General features: G+C 38.2%; 1 protein-coding gene and 1 pseudogene across 6 annotated transcripts in view; both read right to left on the bottom strand.

Moving 5' to 3' along the window:
• Nucleotides 1–1,077: 1,077 nt before the first annotated feature.
• On the bottom strand, nucleotides 1,078–16,712 carry LOC116335391 (annotated as a pseudogene).
• Nucleotides 15,393–18,159, bottom strand: part of LOC120433578 (nectin-4-like) — a 40,484-nt gene continuing 37,717 nt past the window's right edge. For 5 of the 6 annotated variants that reach the window (XM_039599991.1, XM_039599994.1, XM_039599993.1 and 2 more), the window contains one exon: nucleotides 17,302–18,107. In XM_039599991.1, coding sequence (XP_039455925.1) covers nucleotides 18,096–18,107 — 12 coding nt within the window. In that variant the 3' untranslated portion in view covers nucleotides 17,302–18,095. Of the gene's footprint in view, nucleotides 15,517–16,454; nucleotides 16,524–17,301; nucleotides 18,108–18,159 lie in introns of those variants that run through there. The other variant, XR_005608630.1, reaches the window with a different exon arrangement.

The following is an 18,159-nucleotide window of genomic DNA, read 5'->3' on the forward strand; positions in this document are numbered from 1 at the left end:
GGTTGCTGTGCAGCAGTGGAAATACTGACAACTGTCACTGGATTACTTTAATGTTGAAGAAATATTTTAAACCCGAGGATTCTAATGCAAGTTGAGAAGCCTCTGCACTGCTGTCCCATTAATCCATTATACAGTATCATGAAGCTTCTATGATTTAAAAATTTAAAAAAAAAACGGGATACAGGAAAGGAAGTGTGCATCAGAATCTGGCTATTATAAGCCAAAATACAGACGTTTAAACCCGCCAACAAAACATTGCTTAGTCTGCAGCAAACACATGTAACTGCACATACTTGACTGGACGGGACTTCTTCAAAACATGCCCCAGAATTCTGACATTTTTAAGATGTTTTTCAGTAATAAAGTAAAGGCCAAGATAAATCAGCACACCCACTGGTGCACAATAGCAATAACAGCTGCAGTTAAACTGGCAAACTACGCTTTCGAAAAGCCAATAAATCCTCAAGACTGATGTGTAGCACAGATCAAATCTTTCATACTGATTTTTTGATTAAGGCCTATTCATAAAAGAATAACTACACAAATGCAAATATTACATTATGAACTCTAATCCAATGTAGCAGAATGAGATTAATATGAAGTATAAATCAACTTATAAATTGTGGTGTGCACTTTAATGACTCAAAAAATTGAGTAAAATTTGACGTATATTTAAATGCAGATATTTAATAGTATTTTTAAATATTTCTCTTGCTAGTCTCTTTATGGACTATTAAGATTTTAAATAAATATATAAGTTTAGCAAAGAAAAACTAAAACAATTTAAATAAAACTGTACAAAAACTATTTGAGCAGTGACAACACACAGCAGATAAGTCTGTGGCGTTTCTCTGTGGTCTGCAGTGTGAAAAAGAAATTGAATAATTTGCTCGGATTATGTTTTTTGCTTATGGATATGTTATGACATAAATATAATTCCATAGGGCAACAACAGATGAGAAATTAACTTCAATATCGATAAACTGGATATTATAAACTTAAAAACTTCCATCGTTACCCAGAAGGAAGGACTGTAGGGAGCAAAATGTGTACTTTATTATTTTTTACTTACATTTATTACCATAGTATGTGCATCTGTGCACAACACATCACAACATATCACAGTAAAGAGCTCAACTTAGCCTCCCAGACTTTCTTCTAATAAGCAGACGTGGAAACAAGCAATTATCAAATTACAATGACTATATACTTACTACTGCTGCAAGCACTTTTAACTGCTGATGAAAGCAGTTTAAACTGTTGGTGGAAACACAAGTACAGATCTCAAACTGTACCTACACCTGTTCTTCAGGTCTGTCGGTGGAGCCTTCTGTTCAAATGTTTATCCTTTTCTTCCACAGCTGTCAGACAGATTGCTGAGGCAGACAATTCAGAAGATTTGTTTAAATTTACATTTAATTTCAAATCTTTCAAGATATTTAATATTAAATAATTTAGTATTCAACACACTATGAAAAGATCAGTTTTATTCCTGAGCTGCTTATTTAATTTAAGAGCAATGTTTTGTAAAATAAATATATCTTCAGTATTTTCATAACAGACAGTTTTACATTAAACAAATTCATCAGTACAAGAATATTTTGAGACATATTTAACTTTGAGTGAAACAAAAGAGAGCTAGGACATATTTTAACAAATTGTAATTGACCTCAGTCTTGTTGTTGATGTTCTCCGTGTTCTGGTTGCTCATATTTTGCTCCTCTGGCTTATGGCTGCCCACCACTATGTGTGTTCAAAAAGATACATTTTGTTTGAATTGTACATAGAATATTGCTTATGATATCCCTTTTATATCTCCTTCCTGGATGAAGTCAAGTCTATTGCACTTAGCTAATTGGTGCACTTTGTTTTCACAGAATGTATCAACTTTTTAGAGTTTCTTTGATGACATCTGCAACTTCTAAACAACTTTCAGATTGCAAATGCCACACATAGATTCCTCTCCATACTTTTTACCTGTTAAATTTGTGAAGAAATAACCCAGAAACAGTCCACACAGCTTTTGAGAAAATTGCTGAAAGAATTTGGAGCGCCTCAAAATAAAGACTGTGCATTAAAAATAAAACATATATTTTTTCAAAATTTTTGAACTGAAGAGTTTGCAATTTGAATAACTGCATATGCTTTGACATCAGAGGTATTACATATAATTCTGCATATTAGTTACATGCAAGTTAATGTTTGACGTACCTTTGAAGTTTATAAAAGTACCATACTGCAGCCCCAACAACATTCAAGGAAAGCAAAACACCAAATAAGGCCCAAGCAGCAGCGGATGCTCCTACTGAGACAAAATAATGAAGAATATTATTAACATGAGGTGATCTATCATTCGTTCTCATTTTTACACTGTTTAGTTTTATAATTCACATTTAGGTGACTCAGGCAGTATTCAAACAACATGTACCCAACACAAACCAAACATAGCAGACCACAGAGAACAAAAATTCACAGACCAGCTTTGTTGGGGCCAAATTAATGCCTCTGGTGCTTTTTGCCAGTGGTAACTGTGCTACTACTCCAAAAAACAAAGAAAGTGGGAAGGTGAAAGGTGTGTTGGAGTGAGAGAGAAGGTAAGGGAGAAGTCTGGGAGACAGTGGCGATTCTTCAATGGACATGTAGGTGAAGGGAACACATGTTGTAGTGTTTAGTAGGTACGGCGTTGAGAAGAGAAATGCAGAAGTACAGATGCAGTAGACAGAAGCGGTCCTAGCCTGTTTGGTGCCTTGGGCAAACACTCCCCTCCCCCCCTCTGGTGAAGTCTTGCCTGGTGTAGTAGACCCCAGTCTCGCTCTCTCTCTCTCTCTTATGTATATATAAATATATATGTATATATATATATATATATATATGATGGGCTTTACCAAATGTTTAAAACAAACAAACAAAAACAAACTTTGTTGTACTGACAAGTTCTGAAGCACAAAAGTAAATGAGATAAGTTGATATGACTGTGAAAAGAACCTATCACAAGCTGGGACCTGCTCTAGGTTTCAAATGGTGGAACTGACGTGAGACAACCACTTCTTTAAGCTTATAAGATCAAACAGCATAATATCAGAAAGACACAACATCCTCAAAAGGTCAAATCTAAAAATCAGAGACAAATTCACTGCACAGCTAAATCCAAGCTGACCTCACCTGATACCACATGCACATAGAGCTGACCGTGTTTTTTTCCATATGTGTTGGATGCTTCACACCGATAGAGGCCATTTAGATCAGAGGTCAGACTCAGCAGTTGTAGCTTTGCACCGTCGACTTTGACACCAGGCTGTGGCAAAGGCTGGCCAGATCTGTAAAAATATGAAAGAGCCTCAAGATGAAAAATACAGAGGGGGCAGAAAAATGTGAGTCATGTCAAAATTTAAATGAACTTCAGTTATTAGCTTTTTGAGCTAGCTATTTCGTTACGCACACCAAGATGATGTATTCTTTAATTTCAACCTACTTTGCATAGCCCAGGTAACTCAAATGTTTACAGTCTTCTATATAAGTTCATAACTTAAGAGTATTAAATATCAAACAATTCAGTTTTTTCAAATGCTTTTTTAAATGATTTTCATCATGGAGGCTTTTCATTTCAATAGGCTATGTCTAACGAGATGCAAGTGCCAATGCTAAATGAATATGATAATGCATTTATTGCTAACAATCACTTATAATAAGGACGAGATGAAGCTTAAGACATTAGCATTGTGTCTACATTCCAGGGGCGGATCTAGAAGGGTGGCATGGGGTGGCAAGTGCCACACTAAAATGATCCCTTGCCACCCCAAGTCCCACCCCAGTTTTGCATATGACAGTGTTGTTTATTAAAATAAGATAGCATTAACAGTTTGAGCGTAGTTACAGTCAACAGTGAATAGAAATGCTAAAACTGAATATATTGCATAGTGTTCTCCCCCTCCACCATTAACAAATGGTTCAGCCCATAGCGCCGACCGGCTTTTTTCTTGTTTTCAGTAGCAAGTGATGCTTATGATTGTGCCAGAGCACATTTTGAACAACACCATGGGAATTTCGGATTTTACACAGGTGGTTGGATGTTACACTCTGGAAATGGAAGGAAGGTGAGTGTTATTAACCCTCTGTGGTCCACAGACACGCTGCACCTCCAAATCACATGACTGATTTAAGCTGACATAGCAACAAGCTGCAGCCACGCTGAGTCTCTGTTTCAGCCCACATTGAAAGTTTGGACTTCAAAGTTTTTAAATTTTAATTACAGGCGAGTAAATCCAGAGTTATGACAATATATGTAAGCCACGCTTTTTTCTAAATACTGTTGTCACGTTTGTGTGTGTGTGTGTTTTAAGCGTTTTCTAAGGACAGCACGAAAACAGTAAAGAAAGAAAAAGAAGCCACCTCTTTCCTATCGGTGGAAAAATGTACCATGTCGACCAATTTAAAAAAAAGTCAACACGTGGGATTTGGTTGTTTAGGAAGAGGGGAGAGTTTTGGGAGTGACGGTAACGGCAGCGAGACAGAGCGAGCGAGCGAGAGAGAGAGAGAGTTTTTAGATGTGGGAGATTTGTGACGTTTTGTGTGGAGTGTATACTTAGTGTGTTGTGTTGTCTTGTGTAGTTGTTCTGTTGTGTAGTCGTTGTTTTGTTTTGTGTGTCAGTGAGGGCACTAATGAATTTCACAAAGGCACATTTGCAATGTAAACACTGTCACTAAGTAGAGAACCAGCGGAGTGATACACCTGCTGTCAGGCCTGCAGGTTTATCCCTGTGCTGTTCTCCTCTGTCTTTTGGTAGACAAATCTTTTTTTTTTACTGGCACTCATCATTTGTGGGGCCTCTTATTGCGAAACCTGATTGTTCTCTTATTTTAGTTTTAGTAATATTTTTAAATGGTTGTAGAAAATGAAAAAAACGGCAGGTGTATTGGCTGCATTTTTAGATAAATAGTTGTATATGTTTATTCAATTTATATTTGCATTTCAAGTTATAAAAATTTACTCAACATGTCTGTGTTTTTTTAACAGTAAAAAAATACTACTAGGATTTTAAGTTCTTTGTGTGATTTCAGATCAGTAATACTAATGCAGTATGTCAGTGAAAAAAACTAAATTCAGTTGAGCTGAAAAGAATGATGCCAAACAAGGCAAGGGGGAAAAATAAAATGAAACAATTTGAGGGTGAAATACAAACGTAAACTCAAAAGGAATCAAAAATGGCCGGTTGTATTTCAGACCTCTGTGGGTTAATCCAACAAATCATGAAAAATTAGGTTTAAATTTTTGTTCATGACAGTGCAGATTTCTGACATTTTGTGTAATTTAAGCATCTAACAATGTGATTGTTTTCTAACAAAAAACAGTGTGAAACTTAAGTTAGACTTGTGTTTGTAAATGAACCACCCCATGTTGTGTAGCTTTCTGGATTTTATACTTATTGGGCTACATATTTATTTATTATACAGGCTGTACAGTACATAGAATCAAAACTCACATGTTTTATGTAGAGATGGAGCGATCCGATATTACGTATCGGTATCGGTCCGATACTGACCTAAATTACTGGATCGGATATCGGCGAAAAATAAAAAATATAATCCGATCCATTAAATATCAAAAAAGCATCTCACAAAACTTGCAACACGGCATAACTCGGCTCATAACCGTAGCACGTTGCAGCAGTATGCGTCATGTGATAGAGCGGCTGTGTGTATTTGGAGCCTCGCTACCAAACCAGCATTTCGTCTCCGAGGAAGTTATCCCAGAGAGAAGTAAATCAAGTGTGTAAGTTCATCTCTGAATGTTTGTAAAGCGTTTCCATGTTAAGCTTAATATATGGAGCGACTGCCTCTCTCTCTCCCTCTCCTGCCGCTACTTCAATCCTGAAACTGCTTAATGATCAGCTGATCGGCTTTTCTGTCGCGAGTCCGTCTCTCTTCTTTGTTTTTGGCCCACTTTGCACCAGAAAAAGGAAACCAGCGGCTGAACAACAGCAGCACGTTTAACCTTGATAAGCTGTTGTTAGAATTTATTTAATATTACTTTGTAGACCAGGATCGTTTTCTATGTAGCTGACGGCTGGTAACTGTGCAGGGGCGGATCTAGCAAAGTTTAGCCAGGGGGCCGATAGGGCATGAACAGGGAAAAGGGGCACAAAGACATACTTTTCTTTCTTATTCTCATTTAAAATATGTAGCTTTTAATAAATAATTATCTGAATCTTACACCCAAAGTTTTAATCTGATGTAAAATGTATAGAAGTCCATTACTGTATACAGTAACTGTTAAGTCTAATCTAACCTAGTAAGCTATAGTACTTTTTCCTTTGGGAAGGTACCATCTGTGAATTCTGCAATTCTGTTGAAGAAAGATGTTGAATCTATTTAATTATTCTTGAAAAATAATTTGTTTCTGTGCATTTTTTTTCACCCTGCATCAAATTAAAGTTGATTACATCAATTAAGCATCATGAGGTGGAGGGTGGGTGGTTCCCTTTTTCTTTCTTTTTCTTTTTTTGTTGGGAGTTTGCAACCCTATTAGTTAGGTTGCTTAAAATTTCTGCTAAGTACTCTTTAAAATACCAGAATAGGAAGGATGGAGTAGGTTTAAGTTTATTAGATTGATCAGTGTTGCTGAACTATGAAATATTTTGGGTGCAGTGTATTTTTTTACACACAGGTATAACAGAATAGCTTTAGTGTTGTTGTTTATTTAAACTTGAGTATGAACTTATACAAAATGCAGCAAGATATTAAAAACAGTTTTATTGATTAAAAACACAATATCGGATTCATATCGGTATCAGCAGATATCCAAATTTATGATATCGGTATCGGTATCGGACATAAAAAAGTGGTATCGTGCCATCTCTAGTTTTATGTAACTAAAGTGTGTAATTATGTGGGCTACTGTAGTTGCCACAATAGAGAGTAATTCTTCAGATTAGCAATAGGTAGATCTCAGCTTCCCAATTCCAATTAAAGTCAAAACACAAAAATTACAGGAGAGGAACAAAGTTCTATGCCGGCTGTTTTATTGAACAGTGTAGCTCAGCAAAACAGAAGGAAAAGCAAAGCTCCCTAGGGTGTTCGCAGTAAGCGCATGCAGGTAGGGACCAACCCCACGGACAGACAGCAGGAAAAAAAGCCCAGAGGGCTGTCCCGGCCCCTTTTAAAGGTACCAGTAGTCCCACCTCCTGCTGCTGAGTAACTTTCCCACGCACCCAGGAGCAGGTGCAGGGTCAAATGCCGGCCAGAGTTCACACGGGCGCTGGCTGAACGCCCGGTCCAAAGTGACACCCCTAGGTTAACCCTTTGCTTTACCCTCTGACAATAGGTCACAACATGGTCAAAGGTCACACATTAGTACAGCAAATAGCATAGTTTATAAAAGATAATTATGATATTAATGTGAATAATACTTGGCCTAACTACATCAAATATATGAGTTAAATGCATAACATAAAAATAAAACACTCCAGTGTAGGTTTATAGTGTGTGTGTGTGTGTACAGGACAGTGAAGATATGCCTCATGAGTGTGCTGCATGACTTGTGGGTGTGTGTGTGTGTTTGTGTGTGTGTGTGTGTGTGAACCACTGCATGCCTCAAACTCCACATGAAAGTTATTCAGATCGATATATAACTACAAAAATCCATCATGTTAGATTTATAGGTATACATGTCATACAAAAATCCACTACACTACCTACAATAATTAAGTTATAGACTATATTTATATGAAAAACGTGTATACTTACTGCATTTGAATCATTTTAACCATATGTAACCACCTGCATGTGTGTTTGGGGAAAAAAGGGCTTTGATTTTGCCACCCCATTTGATTTCTTTGCCACCCTCATGCCACCCAAAGAAAATTTCTCTAGATCCGCCCCTGCTACATTCATGACAGTACCTTCCTCTAATACATTTCTTATATGTCTACATCGCTCTGCCTATAGATCCTCAGAGTACTTGTGCTCACCTGCAAATAGAAAAACACAAGCACTTCGGTTCAGCGTGGTTGTACTCTGCAGGCTGTCCGTGCACTAAAACACACAGGACCCCTAAGCTGTCCCATCCAGTTCTTCTTCTTCTTCTTTTTTTTTTCTGTTAACGGCGGTTGGCAACCAACTTAAAGGAGCATTACCGCCCCTACTGTTCCGGAGTATGGGACAGACAGCTTACAACCTATAGCAAAACAAAAACAAAAACAAAAAAACCCTACACTCTTTCATAAACTCCTATATCCTTCAGAAACCCCACCAATTCCCTTATCTGTGCCCTACTACCCTCCAACACACTCTTCAGAGTAAACTCCCTAACTCCCAGCTTCTTCATTCTATCCTGCAGATCCTTCCTCTCCACTTCATACCCCTTGCACTGCAATATTACATGCTCTACCATCTCCTCCTCCTGGCACACTCCACAGAACCCCATCTCGTGTTCTCCTACCATATGTAGTGTTTTATGTAATGTACAATGACCCAGTCTAAGCCTGGTAATGACCACCTCTTCTCTCCTATTACCCCTATGCACCCTAAGCCCTTACTCCCAGAATCCCACCGCTTCTGCCACTCCTTAACAACCTGCCTCCAAACAATACCTTTTGCTTCAGATTTCCTGCTTTTAATTTCCATCTCAATCCTATTTTTATTCAAAACTCCTTTAGCCAATCTATCCACTTTTTCATTTCCACTGATTCCTACATGAGCTGGCACCCAAAGAAAGTGAATATTTCCGCCATTACACCTTATTCTGCTTGTAGTCTCCAGAATATTATACAGCATATCCTGCCTTGTCTTTGAACAAAATGATTGTAAACTTGAAAGAACAGCTGCCGAGTCAGAACATACTACCACTTGTCTGATTTTTGAATACTCTACCCATTTCAATGCTACCAACATTGTTGCCATCTCAACTGTGTACACTGCCAGTCCATCCGAAGTGCATCTGTTCATTCCAATATTTTTTGATGGGACCGCTATTCCAAACCCCGTAATTTCATTGTCCGGATTTTTAGCACCATCTGTGAACACATGAATACACTCAGGGTATTCATTCAACCTGTGAAATTGGAATGCTGAAACAAGATCCAGTCTTCCTTTCAATTTTCTCCTCACATCCAGCAAGTACCAGTCCACAGAAAGGGTCTACAATAACCATGGAGGAACCACAGGGAACACTACTGCAGGACATATTTTAAGGTCATACACATGACACTCCTTAGCCCACTGATTCCCCACCTTTCCAAAATGATCCTTCTGACTTTTCCCATATTCCCAGCACTCCAAAAGTACCTCCTTTGTGGGATGCGCGTCACCATGACCACCGAGATGAACCCAGTAATTCATAGATATTTGCTTCCTCCTAAGATCTAGAGGCATTTCCCCCCATCTCCACCTGTAGGGCATTGACTGGAGACATTTTAAAAGCTCCACAGCACACTCTAAGGCTTTCCGACTGCAGAACATCCAAACATCTCAACACAGAAGGAGCTGCCGAACCACACGCCACACACCCATAATCAAAGACCAATCCAATTAATGCCTGGTAAAGTCTTTTCAAAGCAGAAGAGCTCGCTCCCCAATCCCTCCCAGCTACACACCTCATACCATTAATAACTTTTTTGCATTTGGTTTCAATCCGGTCAATATGCTCTCTCCATGTCAGTCTCGAATCAACATCCAGTGCCTGCGCAATCTTCTTCTTCTTCTTCCATTTTAACGGCAGCTTGCATCCATAGATGTTGCATTACTGCTACCCCCTGGAGTTTACTTCTTAGTTCTTACTTAGTTTATCACATCTAACTCTTTAAATCCTCTTAAATAATCCAGTATCTCTCAGAAACTGAAGAACCACTCCTTTCCCTTCATGACATCCTAACCACTCAACCGCCTTTCAAATTTTCCATTTCTACCCTCATCATTCTCTTATAGTTACCATACCTCCTTCAGTTAATAAATACATGCTCAACCTTTTCCATAACACCACACCAATTACATAACCCCGTCAAATGTTTCCCCATCCTTAAAAGAGTGCTATTCAGGTAACAATGCCCTGTTCTTATTCTACTCATATAACAATCTCCTCCTGCCTATTCATTCCTTTATTTCTTTTTACTTCTACTGTATTTTGTACCCAGTACAACTGTCTCCCTCTAGTTTCCTTATCCCATGCCATTTTCCATAACTTCTTACTTTCTTTCCAAACTAAACACTTTCCTTCAGATTTAGATAATGGTATCTGAACATCTAAGTCTACTCTTTTAATAACTTCTTTAGCCATCTTATCCGCTCTTTCATCACCCATAATGCCTTTATAGCTGGCGTCAACGTTATTACTACACTTTTCCCCTGTTTACACACTCTGTGGTCAGCAAACATAACTTCATACAGAATGTTCTGATCATTACTTGTATTCCTATTTTCAATGCTTAACACCGCTGACAATGAATCACTGCATATTATTACTTTTGGAATTCTGCTGTCTTCCACCCATTCTAAGGCCATCAATATGGCATATAGCTCTACTGCATATATACTCAGAAAGTTTGATGTTCTTTTCCCAAACTTGCTATTTAATTCTGGAACTACCACTGCCACACCAGTTGCTTCACTTTCTGGATCTTTCAATCCATCTGTGCACACCTGCACATAGCCACTGTACTTGCCCTTGAATCTACTATAAAATTCTTGACAAAGATCTGTTGTGACTTCCCTCTTTTAGATATCCACTAATGTCCTATCCACTTGGACAATCCCATGTCCAAGTGGGCGTTAAAGGCCATACCACTGTCTGGCTGAATTCTTTGTCATATACCTTAACTACGCTCGCCCTATCATCCCCAACCCATCCAAAACTATTTTTGAACTCCTTCCCTCTTTCTCAACAATGTTGAGAAATCCTTCTTAACAGGATGATTCTTGTTGGGACCTTTCAAATTAACCCAATAGCTAACCATTAACTGCTGCTTTCTATTATGCAGGCAATATGAGGCATTTCTCCTGCTTCCACCTGAAGAGCACATACTGGCGTTGTTTTAACCGCCTCTTAACAAATCGACAATGCATGAGCTTGGATAACATCCAACTTCTTTAACCAAGTTTTAGCAGCTGCCCCATACACCACACATCCATAATCAATCCTCAATCGAATTAACATGACATAGATACTTTTAAGTGCATCAAAATTGGCACCCCATGACAACCCTGCTAAACACCTCATGATATTAAGAACCTTTTTACTTTTCCAAGTACTTTTCCCCCTTACCATACCACTCCGTCATCAGCGAAAAGTCATTTACCAAAACTATCAGATATCTCTTTAAAAATATCATTAATCATAACCGAAAACCATGTTGGACTTATGACACTTCCCTGCGGGGTTCCATTTTCTGTTTTGCATGGCTCTGACACATGTGTCCCTATCTTAACTTGAGTGGTTCTCACACATAAGAAATCCCATATCCAGTTAAACTTCCATCCTCCTATTCCTAAACCATACAATTTAATCATTAAACCCTCTCTCCAGAGCATATCACATGCCTTTTCTAAGTCAAAGAACATAGCCACTACCACTTCTTTATTAATCTGTGCCTTCCTAATTTCATCCTCCAGACATAAAACCGCATCCATAACGCCTCTTCACCCACTGAAAGCCACTTTGGTACAATGCTCACATATTGCTTGACTCTAAGAAGTGAACCTACCTCTCATTCACCATCCTTTTCATCACTTTACTCACATTAGAAGTCAGAGCAATGGGCCTATAGTTCCCAGGATCACTATGGTCCTTCCCAGGTTTCTTTACTGGCATAATTATTGCTTCACTCCCCACAGCAAGTGATGTGCATTAAAATCTCCACACCATATGATATTTTCTTTCATACCCATTTCTTCCAGCTTACTTATTTCCAGCTTTTTACAAGGATTGTAGAAATTAATAATCATAATCACCTTCCTTCCCAACCATACTTCAACCCCAATGTACTCCAACCCCGTTCCTTCCAATTTTCCTATATGGTATGCCTTCCTTAATCAATGTCAGACACCCCTCCATTCCCTCTTCCCTATCATACCTAACTGCTATATATGTATACACCCTAAAGTCCAAACAAGGCTTTAACAATGTTTCCTGAACACAGATTATTTCAGGCTTTTCTATTTGATCATAAACAAACTGCTTGACCATTTGCCAAAAGACTCCTTGCTTTCGACTGCAAGATTAAGATGGTTACAAGAAAAGTTAACCACCACACCTCCTGGTTCAACTTCGCTCCCCTTTAATATCCTCCCATCTGATATTCTTTATGTCTAAACTATGACATGCTGCTTTAACAATAATCTGAATCCTCGCTGTCTTCGACTTTACATCTGACGTTGCATTTATTACCCCGCAATGAATGTCACCATCTTCTTCTTCTCTTCCTCCATTTTCCTTTCTACCATCTCCATAACCTTTTCCAGCACTTGCTTCTCCCCCAGCTTGGGATTCCCAGTCTGCCTCTCTTTCTCTCTTTCTTTCTTTTTACATGCTTCTGCATACTGTATGTCACTTTTGCATGACCCTCGTCTTTTGAACAACTGTCTGCTGTTTCATCACTTCACACCCCAAAAAGCAACACTATGTTCTCCACCGCAACTACAACATTTTGGCCTGACTCCCACGCCACACTTTCCATACTCACGGTCCGCAGAAAATTGAGCAAACCTTCTCTTCCCTTTACAAACCTTGGCAATATGTCTAAATTCCTGGCAATTAAAACATCTCAGTGGCTTGGGTACATATTCCCTCACACTGAACCTTACAAACCCATAGAAAAGCTCCTTAGGTACCTCTTTTGTCTCAAACTCAGCCACCACAGTTTCTGTTTCCACTTTCTCTGGACCTCTAGTCATTCTCCTTACTCCTTTAACCTCACCATTTCTTAACTTTAAGTTCTCCACCAGGTCCTGCATACTTACAGTTACCTGTACTCCCACAATGGCTCCTTTACTTCCATTGTCTCCCCTTTCCCCAACCCTTGCAGTATTTTTCACTTTAACTTTACATACCCCCATCAGTTTCCTTGCTTTTTCCACTTGCACTTTCGTATTACAGCCAATCAGTAGATTACCATCTCTGAGTACCTTAGCATACTTAATTTCTCCCACTTGTGCTCTAAGCACTCTTGGCAACTTAAATAGATCTATTCTCTTTACTCCCTCCTCCTCAAACCTCAAGATGACATTCGTGGTTAGATTTGCTCCCTCCCCTTTACCTTCACTATCAGATCCTTCTACAGTGCTCAATCCAATACCTCTCTTTCTCTCTTAGGACGTTTTTTGTTTTGTGCTTTTGTTTGTCACACAAACACAAAGTACTGAAATAAATATTTCAACTGAAACGATTATTCAAACTACTTTACCTGCTCCAGGTAAATTTTGCATTCGGGTTGGCTTCTGTCACACACTCAAATGAGTCCTCTGAAATCTTCTTAATGTTCACTTCTGTGGGAGAAACTGAGAAAAAACAAAGAAGCAGCCGTGTTAATCCTGAACTTGGAAAATATTAAATCATATCACAATAATGTTTCAAATATGTCTGAATCTTGTCAAAGCCACTGTTTTACTTACTTTTCATTTAGTTTCAGAGAGTGATTCTTTCATATGCTTTCAAGGTTGTCACCAGATCACCCACAAACTTTTTCCTCATCTGCTATTCTCTGTGCACAGCATGGATCTTATGACTGAGGGAGATGAATGAAGCCCAATGAAGTAATTTTTAAGCTTGATAAATTAATTTGAAACAGCCTTTACGTCTTGGTGTGGTGTTTTGTCATCTTGGAAGTAGAAGGTCAAAAATGGATAAATAGATCCAGATTAGAAACATTGTATTCTGCAAGATAGGCTGTTACTCAATCATAGTTGAGTGGTGCTTCTATTTCACTACTATTACCCTGGATTGTTGGAGTACCTTGGACTGCATGCCTCTGAGAAATGACTGAATATCAAGAAATACTCTTACTGACACTTTAGCTCAGCTGAACAAAGCTTATCTGGGTTTTCTGGGTTGATCTCAATGGGCATCACTAATTTCACGCTGCTTTGAAGAATCTAAAAATAACTCCAACACTAACGTTCTTTGCAGTTGAAACTGTTCAATTTATCTCATGTTTCTATTTATTTGGTTTTGACAAAAAGGAGCTATTACAAGCACAATTCCCCAGACCACAAACAACCAAGTGTTTTGAACAACTTAATTCATGTATCAATATATAATGTATATATTGCACACAAGCATTACAGATAATGTATTGTCACTTGTCAGCAAGTGAAGGAACACATCACCGCCTGGATTAAAGAGAAATAGTTTCATCCTGATTTCCTCCCTTACCAAATGTCTGTCATGCTAAACATGGAGGCTAAAACGAAAACTCATCATTAAACATTTAATGCTGCCTATTGTACACAGAGTGTGCAAAGTTTTGAAGGTTTATGTCTGTTTTCATTGAAAAAAAAAACACGGATGTAGGATATAGTAAAAGCACTGAACATAAAGACATTAATTTTATTTTAAAAGGATACTTAGTCATTAATTCATGATACATTCATGGCTAGATAATACTGAGTAAGGGAAGATTTGACTGCCTCAAGAGGTTTTCGCTGACTTCAGTTCAGTAGGTTCACCTTGCAGCTGATTTTAATCTTTAGTGTGTCTGTGTATCGTTTTCATATTTGATTTAATAATTAAAATATTAAAATATTTAAAATCGACAGACAAAAAGAAGACAAATAATAAAATACATCCGCAGCTGATACTCACAGTAGACCTGTATGGTGAAGGGCAGGGTTTCTTCTTTAGACAGGAGTCACCACTGATGACACACTGGACCTGGTGACCGTTAATCTCTCTCGTAGGAACACCAAACAGAGAGCTGACTGTGGTAGTTGTATCGTTGTCATACTGTGTGGAGTTTGTTGTCGTCTTCACTTTGTCTCCCAAAGCACCAGTGAGCCACCTCACCTCTGCAGGAGGCTTCGATCCAGCAGCCGTGCAGGTAGCAAATAAAACCTCTTCTGTGCCCAAAGTGGGAAGGTTGTCCTTGATGTTTGTGAAAGGAGGCACTAGGAGAGTTCAACAGCAACAGGAAAATAAATCAATAAATCAATCAATAAATAATCAGTAAATAAAATCATCCTGTTTTTATACCAAACAATTTTAGAGGTATATCTGTCTTCTGATTTCCACTTGGAAAAAAGGTGAAGATGCACGTGTAGCTGCCTTCATCCTTCAGGGCAACATTGGATAACTGGAGAGTTCCATTATTGTCATTAAAATTCCCAATATATTTAAATCGATCATCATCTCCATTGACAAACCGCGGTCCCTCTCTGGGTAAGATAGTTAGGAAATTGTCATTGCGAGGTTTTCTCTCGTCTTCCTCTGCCAGGAAATCTGTGTCAGGTCATCATTGGTATCAATGACATAACACGGTAAGATAGCGGTGCCTCCTTGAACTGCTGTCACACTTCCACCAATCACCTGGAGAGCTGTAAAGAGCATTAAACAACACTATTACTATTAGCTGAGAAATGAATGCAATAATAAATGATAAAATGTCTTCAGTATAATGTATCATGTTATAATGTCTTTTCTTATCATCATCATTAAGAAAAGGTCAGTGAAAATTTGGTGATTTTTATCTTTCGTTTTGAGATTACTTTTGAGACATTTAGGTTCAAAACATTGTGTCAGATTTAAGTGTGCGAAAATGGCCTGAAAGTGTGTCAAGAGACCGTTTTTCAAAAAGTTGTATCTTTTAAGTGTTTGACATGTTTATGCAAATCAGCAAAGGTTCTTCTAGAAATGTGCTGATTTGAGATGGAATGACCCAGAAGTAAAAATACACCTCTATTATCTCGGATGATTTCAAGATAAATTTAGTTCTAGGAGTACCTGTTCACTTAAAATGAAAAAGATTAAAATTTTGGTAATGGCACCACTGGCAAAGCAAAATCTTATGTATCTGCTAAAACTAAATTTGATTGATTGGCTATAAAATGTATGAAATGATTGAGATTCACTAAAACATAGAAATGTGAAAAACAGTGCCAAAGGGCACATAGCCAGTCTGTTGGGGTCAAAATTCCTTCTAGATTGTAGGGGATCAAATACCTTTCTCACTCAATAACATGCCAATCGATTTATAACTTTAATGTAATGTTTTTTTCTGGATTTTTGGATGGCATTCAGTCTCTCTCCATTAAAATGAAACTACCATAAAAATTAGAGAGTACTAATTTCTTCGTAAATTAGCAAATTAAAAAATTCAACACGGATCAAATATTAATTATCTACACCTGTAGCTATAGTGTCTGTCTTATTAGAACCATACCAGAAACCGAACTAAACAGAAACTGTAACATAAGCTGATAATAAACTATAACAAAGACATACAAAATAAAAAAATAAAAATAAAAATCATCACCATCTCCTCATGTTGAAAATATATAGATTTGCCACAGTCTCGCGGTCTTCCTCGATCTACAGCTGAGCACTGCATGAAAGCATGAAACAGCAGTTTTTTCAAACCACATATTAGGCTTAATGGGCAACTACGGAGTGTTTGTATTTAGTAAACCTCTGTTTTCTAGTAGTATCTTATCAGGATTTCGATTATAAACGGCTTTTATATAGCATTTGATGTCGATTCAAAGGACAATCTATCACCTTCCTTGATTGTCATTTCTAAAATGATAGTCTCGTTGAACTTAATTTACTAGAATATAGCTTTTTACGCCACTGCGTAAAACACCTTGATCTGCAGTTACATCAGCACCAAAAGCAAGGACAGGCAGCATTTTCTACTTACCGTCAGCATCGCTGGTCAGCAGAAGCGCAGATATCGGCACCAAACTGCAGAGTATTACGTAAAATTGGCTTCGCATTAAATTATCGCAATCACAGCCCGTGAAAACAGTCATTGCTTTTTTCCAGGAGAAACAGCCAGGATGGCGTCAAGCTGTATTAACACTATAGTCTCTCTCTCTTTTTCTCTCTCTCGGAGCCTGGGAGCTTGAGGATCCTGCGCAGTATCTTAGCTGTTCCTAGGACTGCGCTCTTCTGGACAGAGATCTCCGATGTCGATCTGCTGGAGCCACTCGCCTAGCTTGCTGCACCTAGTGCTCCGATTACCACTGGGACCACCGTTACCTTCACCCTCCACATCTTCTCGAGCTCTTTTCTGAGCCCTTGGTATTTCTCGAGCTTCTCGTGTTCCTTCTTCCTGACGTTGCTGTCATTGGGAACCGCTACATCTATCACTGCGGCCGTCTTCTGTCTACCACCACTATGTCCGGTTGGTTAGCCACCACCATTTTGTCCGTCTGTATCCAGGTACTCGCCATAGGATGAGGGACCTATATATATGTGTGTGTGTCTGTGTGTGTTCGTTCTTTGAAAACAACTAACATCTAAGTGCTTTCTATCTAATAATCGCACTCTGATGAACACATCAGTATCTTGCCTAAGAATACTTTGGCACACAGACTAGAGCAACCAGGGATCGAACCTCCAACCTTCCAATTAGTAGATGATTTGTCAGCCAAACCCAAGTAACACTTACACAACTAACTATGCAACCAACTAGCTAAATAAATTAAAAAAAAAAAAAAAAAAAAAAAAAAGCAGTGGTAGACAGCATCTTTTAGTCAACAGGTTTTTTTTGGTCTTAAATTGAGAAATTACATTCAAACGCATTTAAGTTTACTTCAAATGTCTAAAACAGGACACAAGAACCAGGAAAAAAGACACAAAACAAAAAAGGACAAAGGTTAAATCAAATTTTCAACTTTTAGACAGCCTATGAAAAAAAAAATGATAGTCTGAGTAGATTTTCGTATATTTCATATTTACATCAACAAGCAGGCATCAGTGTGGATTACTCTAAGTTTAATGTGTGGCAACAGTAAAAAAAAAAAAAAAAAAAAAAAAAAAAAGGTAGAAAGAAAGGTAAATAAAATAGAGCTGGGCATGTGAATGGATACCAGGAACTGTTCATTTACCAGCTGAAAGACATACTAGTGGAGCCCTCAGTCCGGCTCTCAGTCCAGATGTTCTTCTTTTGCTGTCAGGCAGATTCCTAAGGCGGACAATTCAGAATATTTGTTAATTTTCAACTGGATATTTTAGAA

Source organism: Oreochromis aureus, linkage group 16 (genome assembly GCF_013358895.1).
Source record: "Oreochromis aureus strain Israel breed Guangdong linkage group 16, ZZ_aureus, whole genome shotgun sequence".
NCBI classification, from domain to species: Eukaryota; Metazoa; Chordata; class Actinopteri; order Cichliformes; family Cichlidae; genus Oreochromis; species Oreochromis aureus.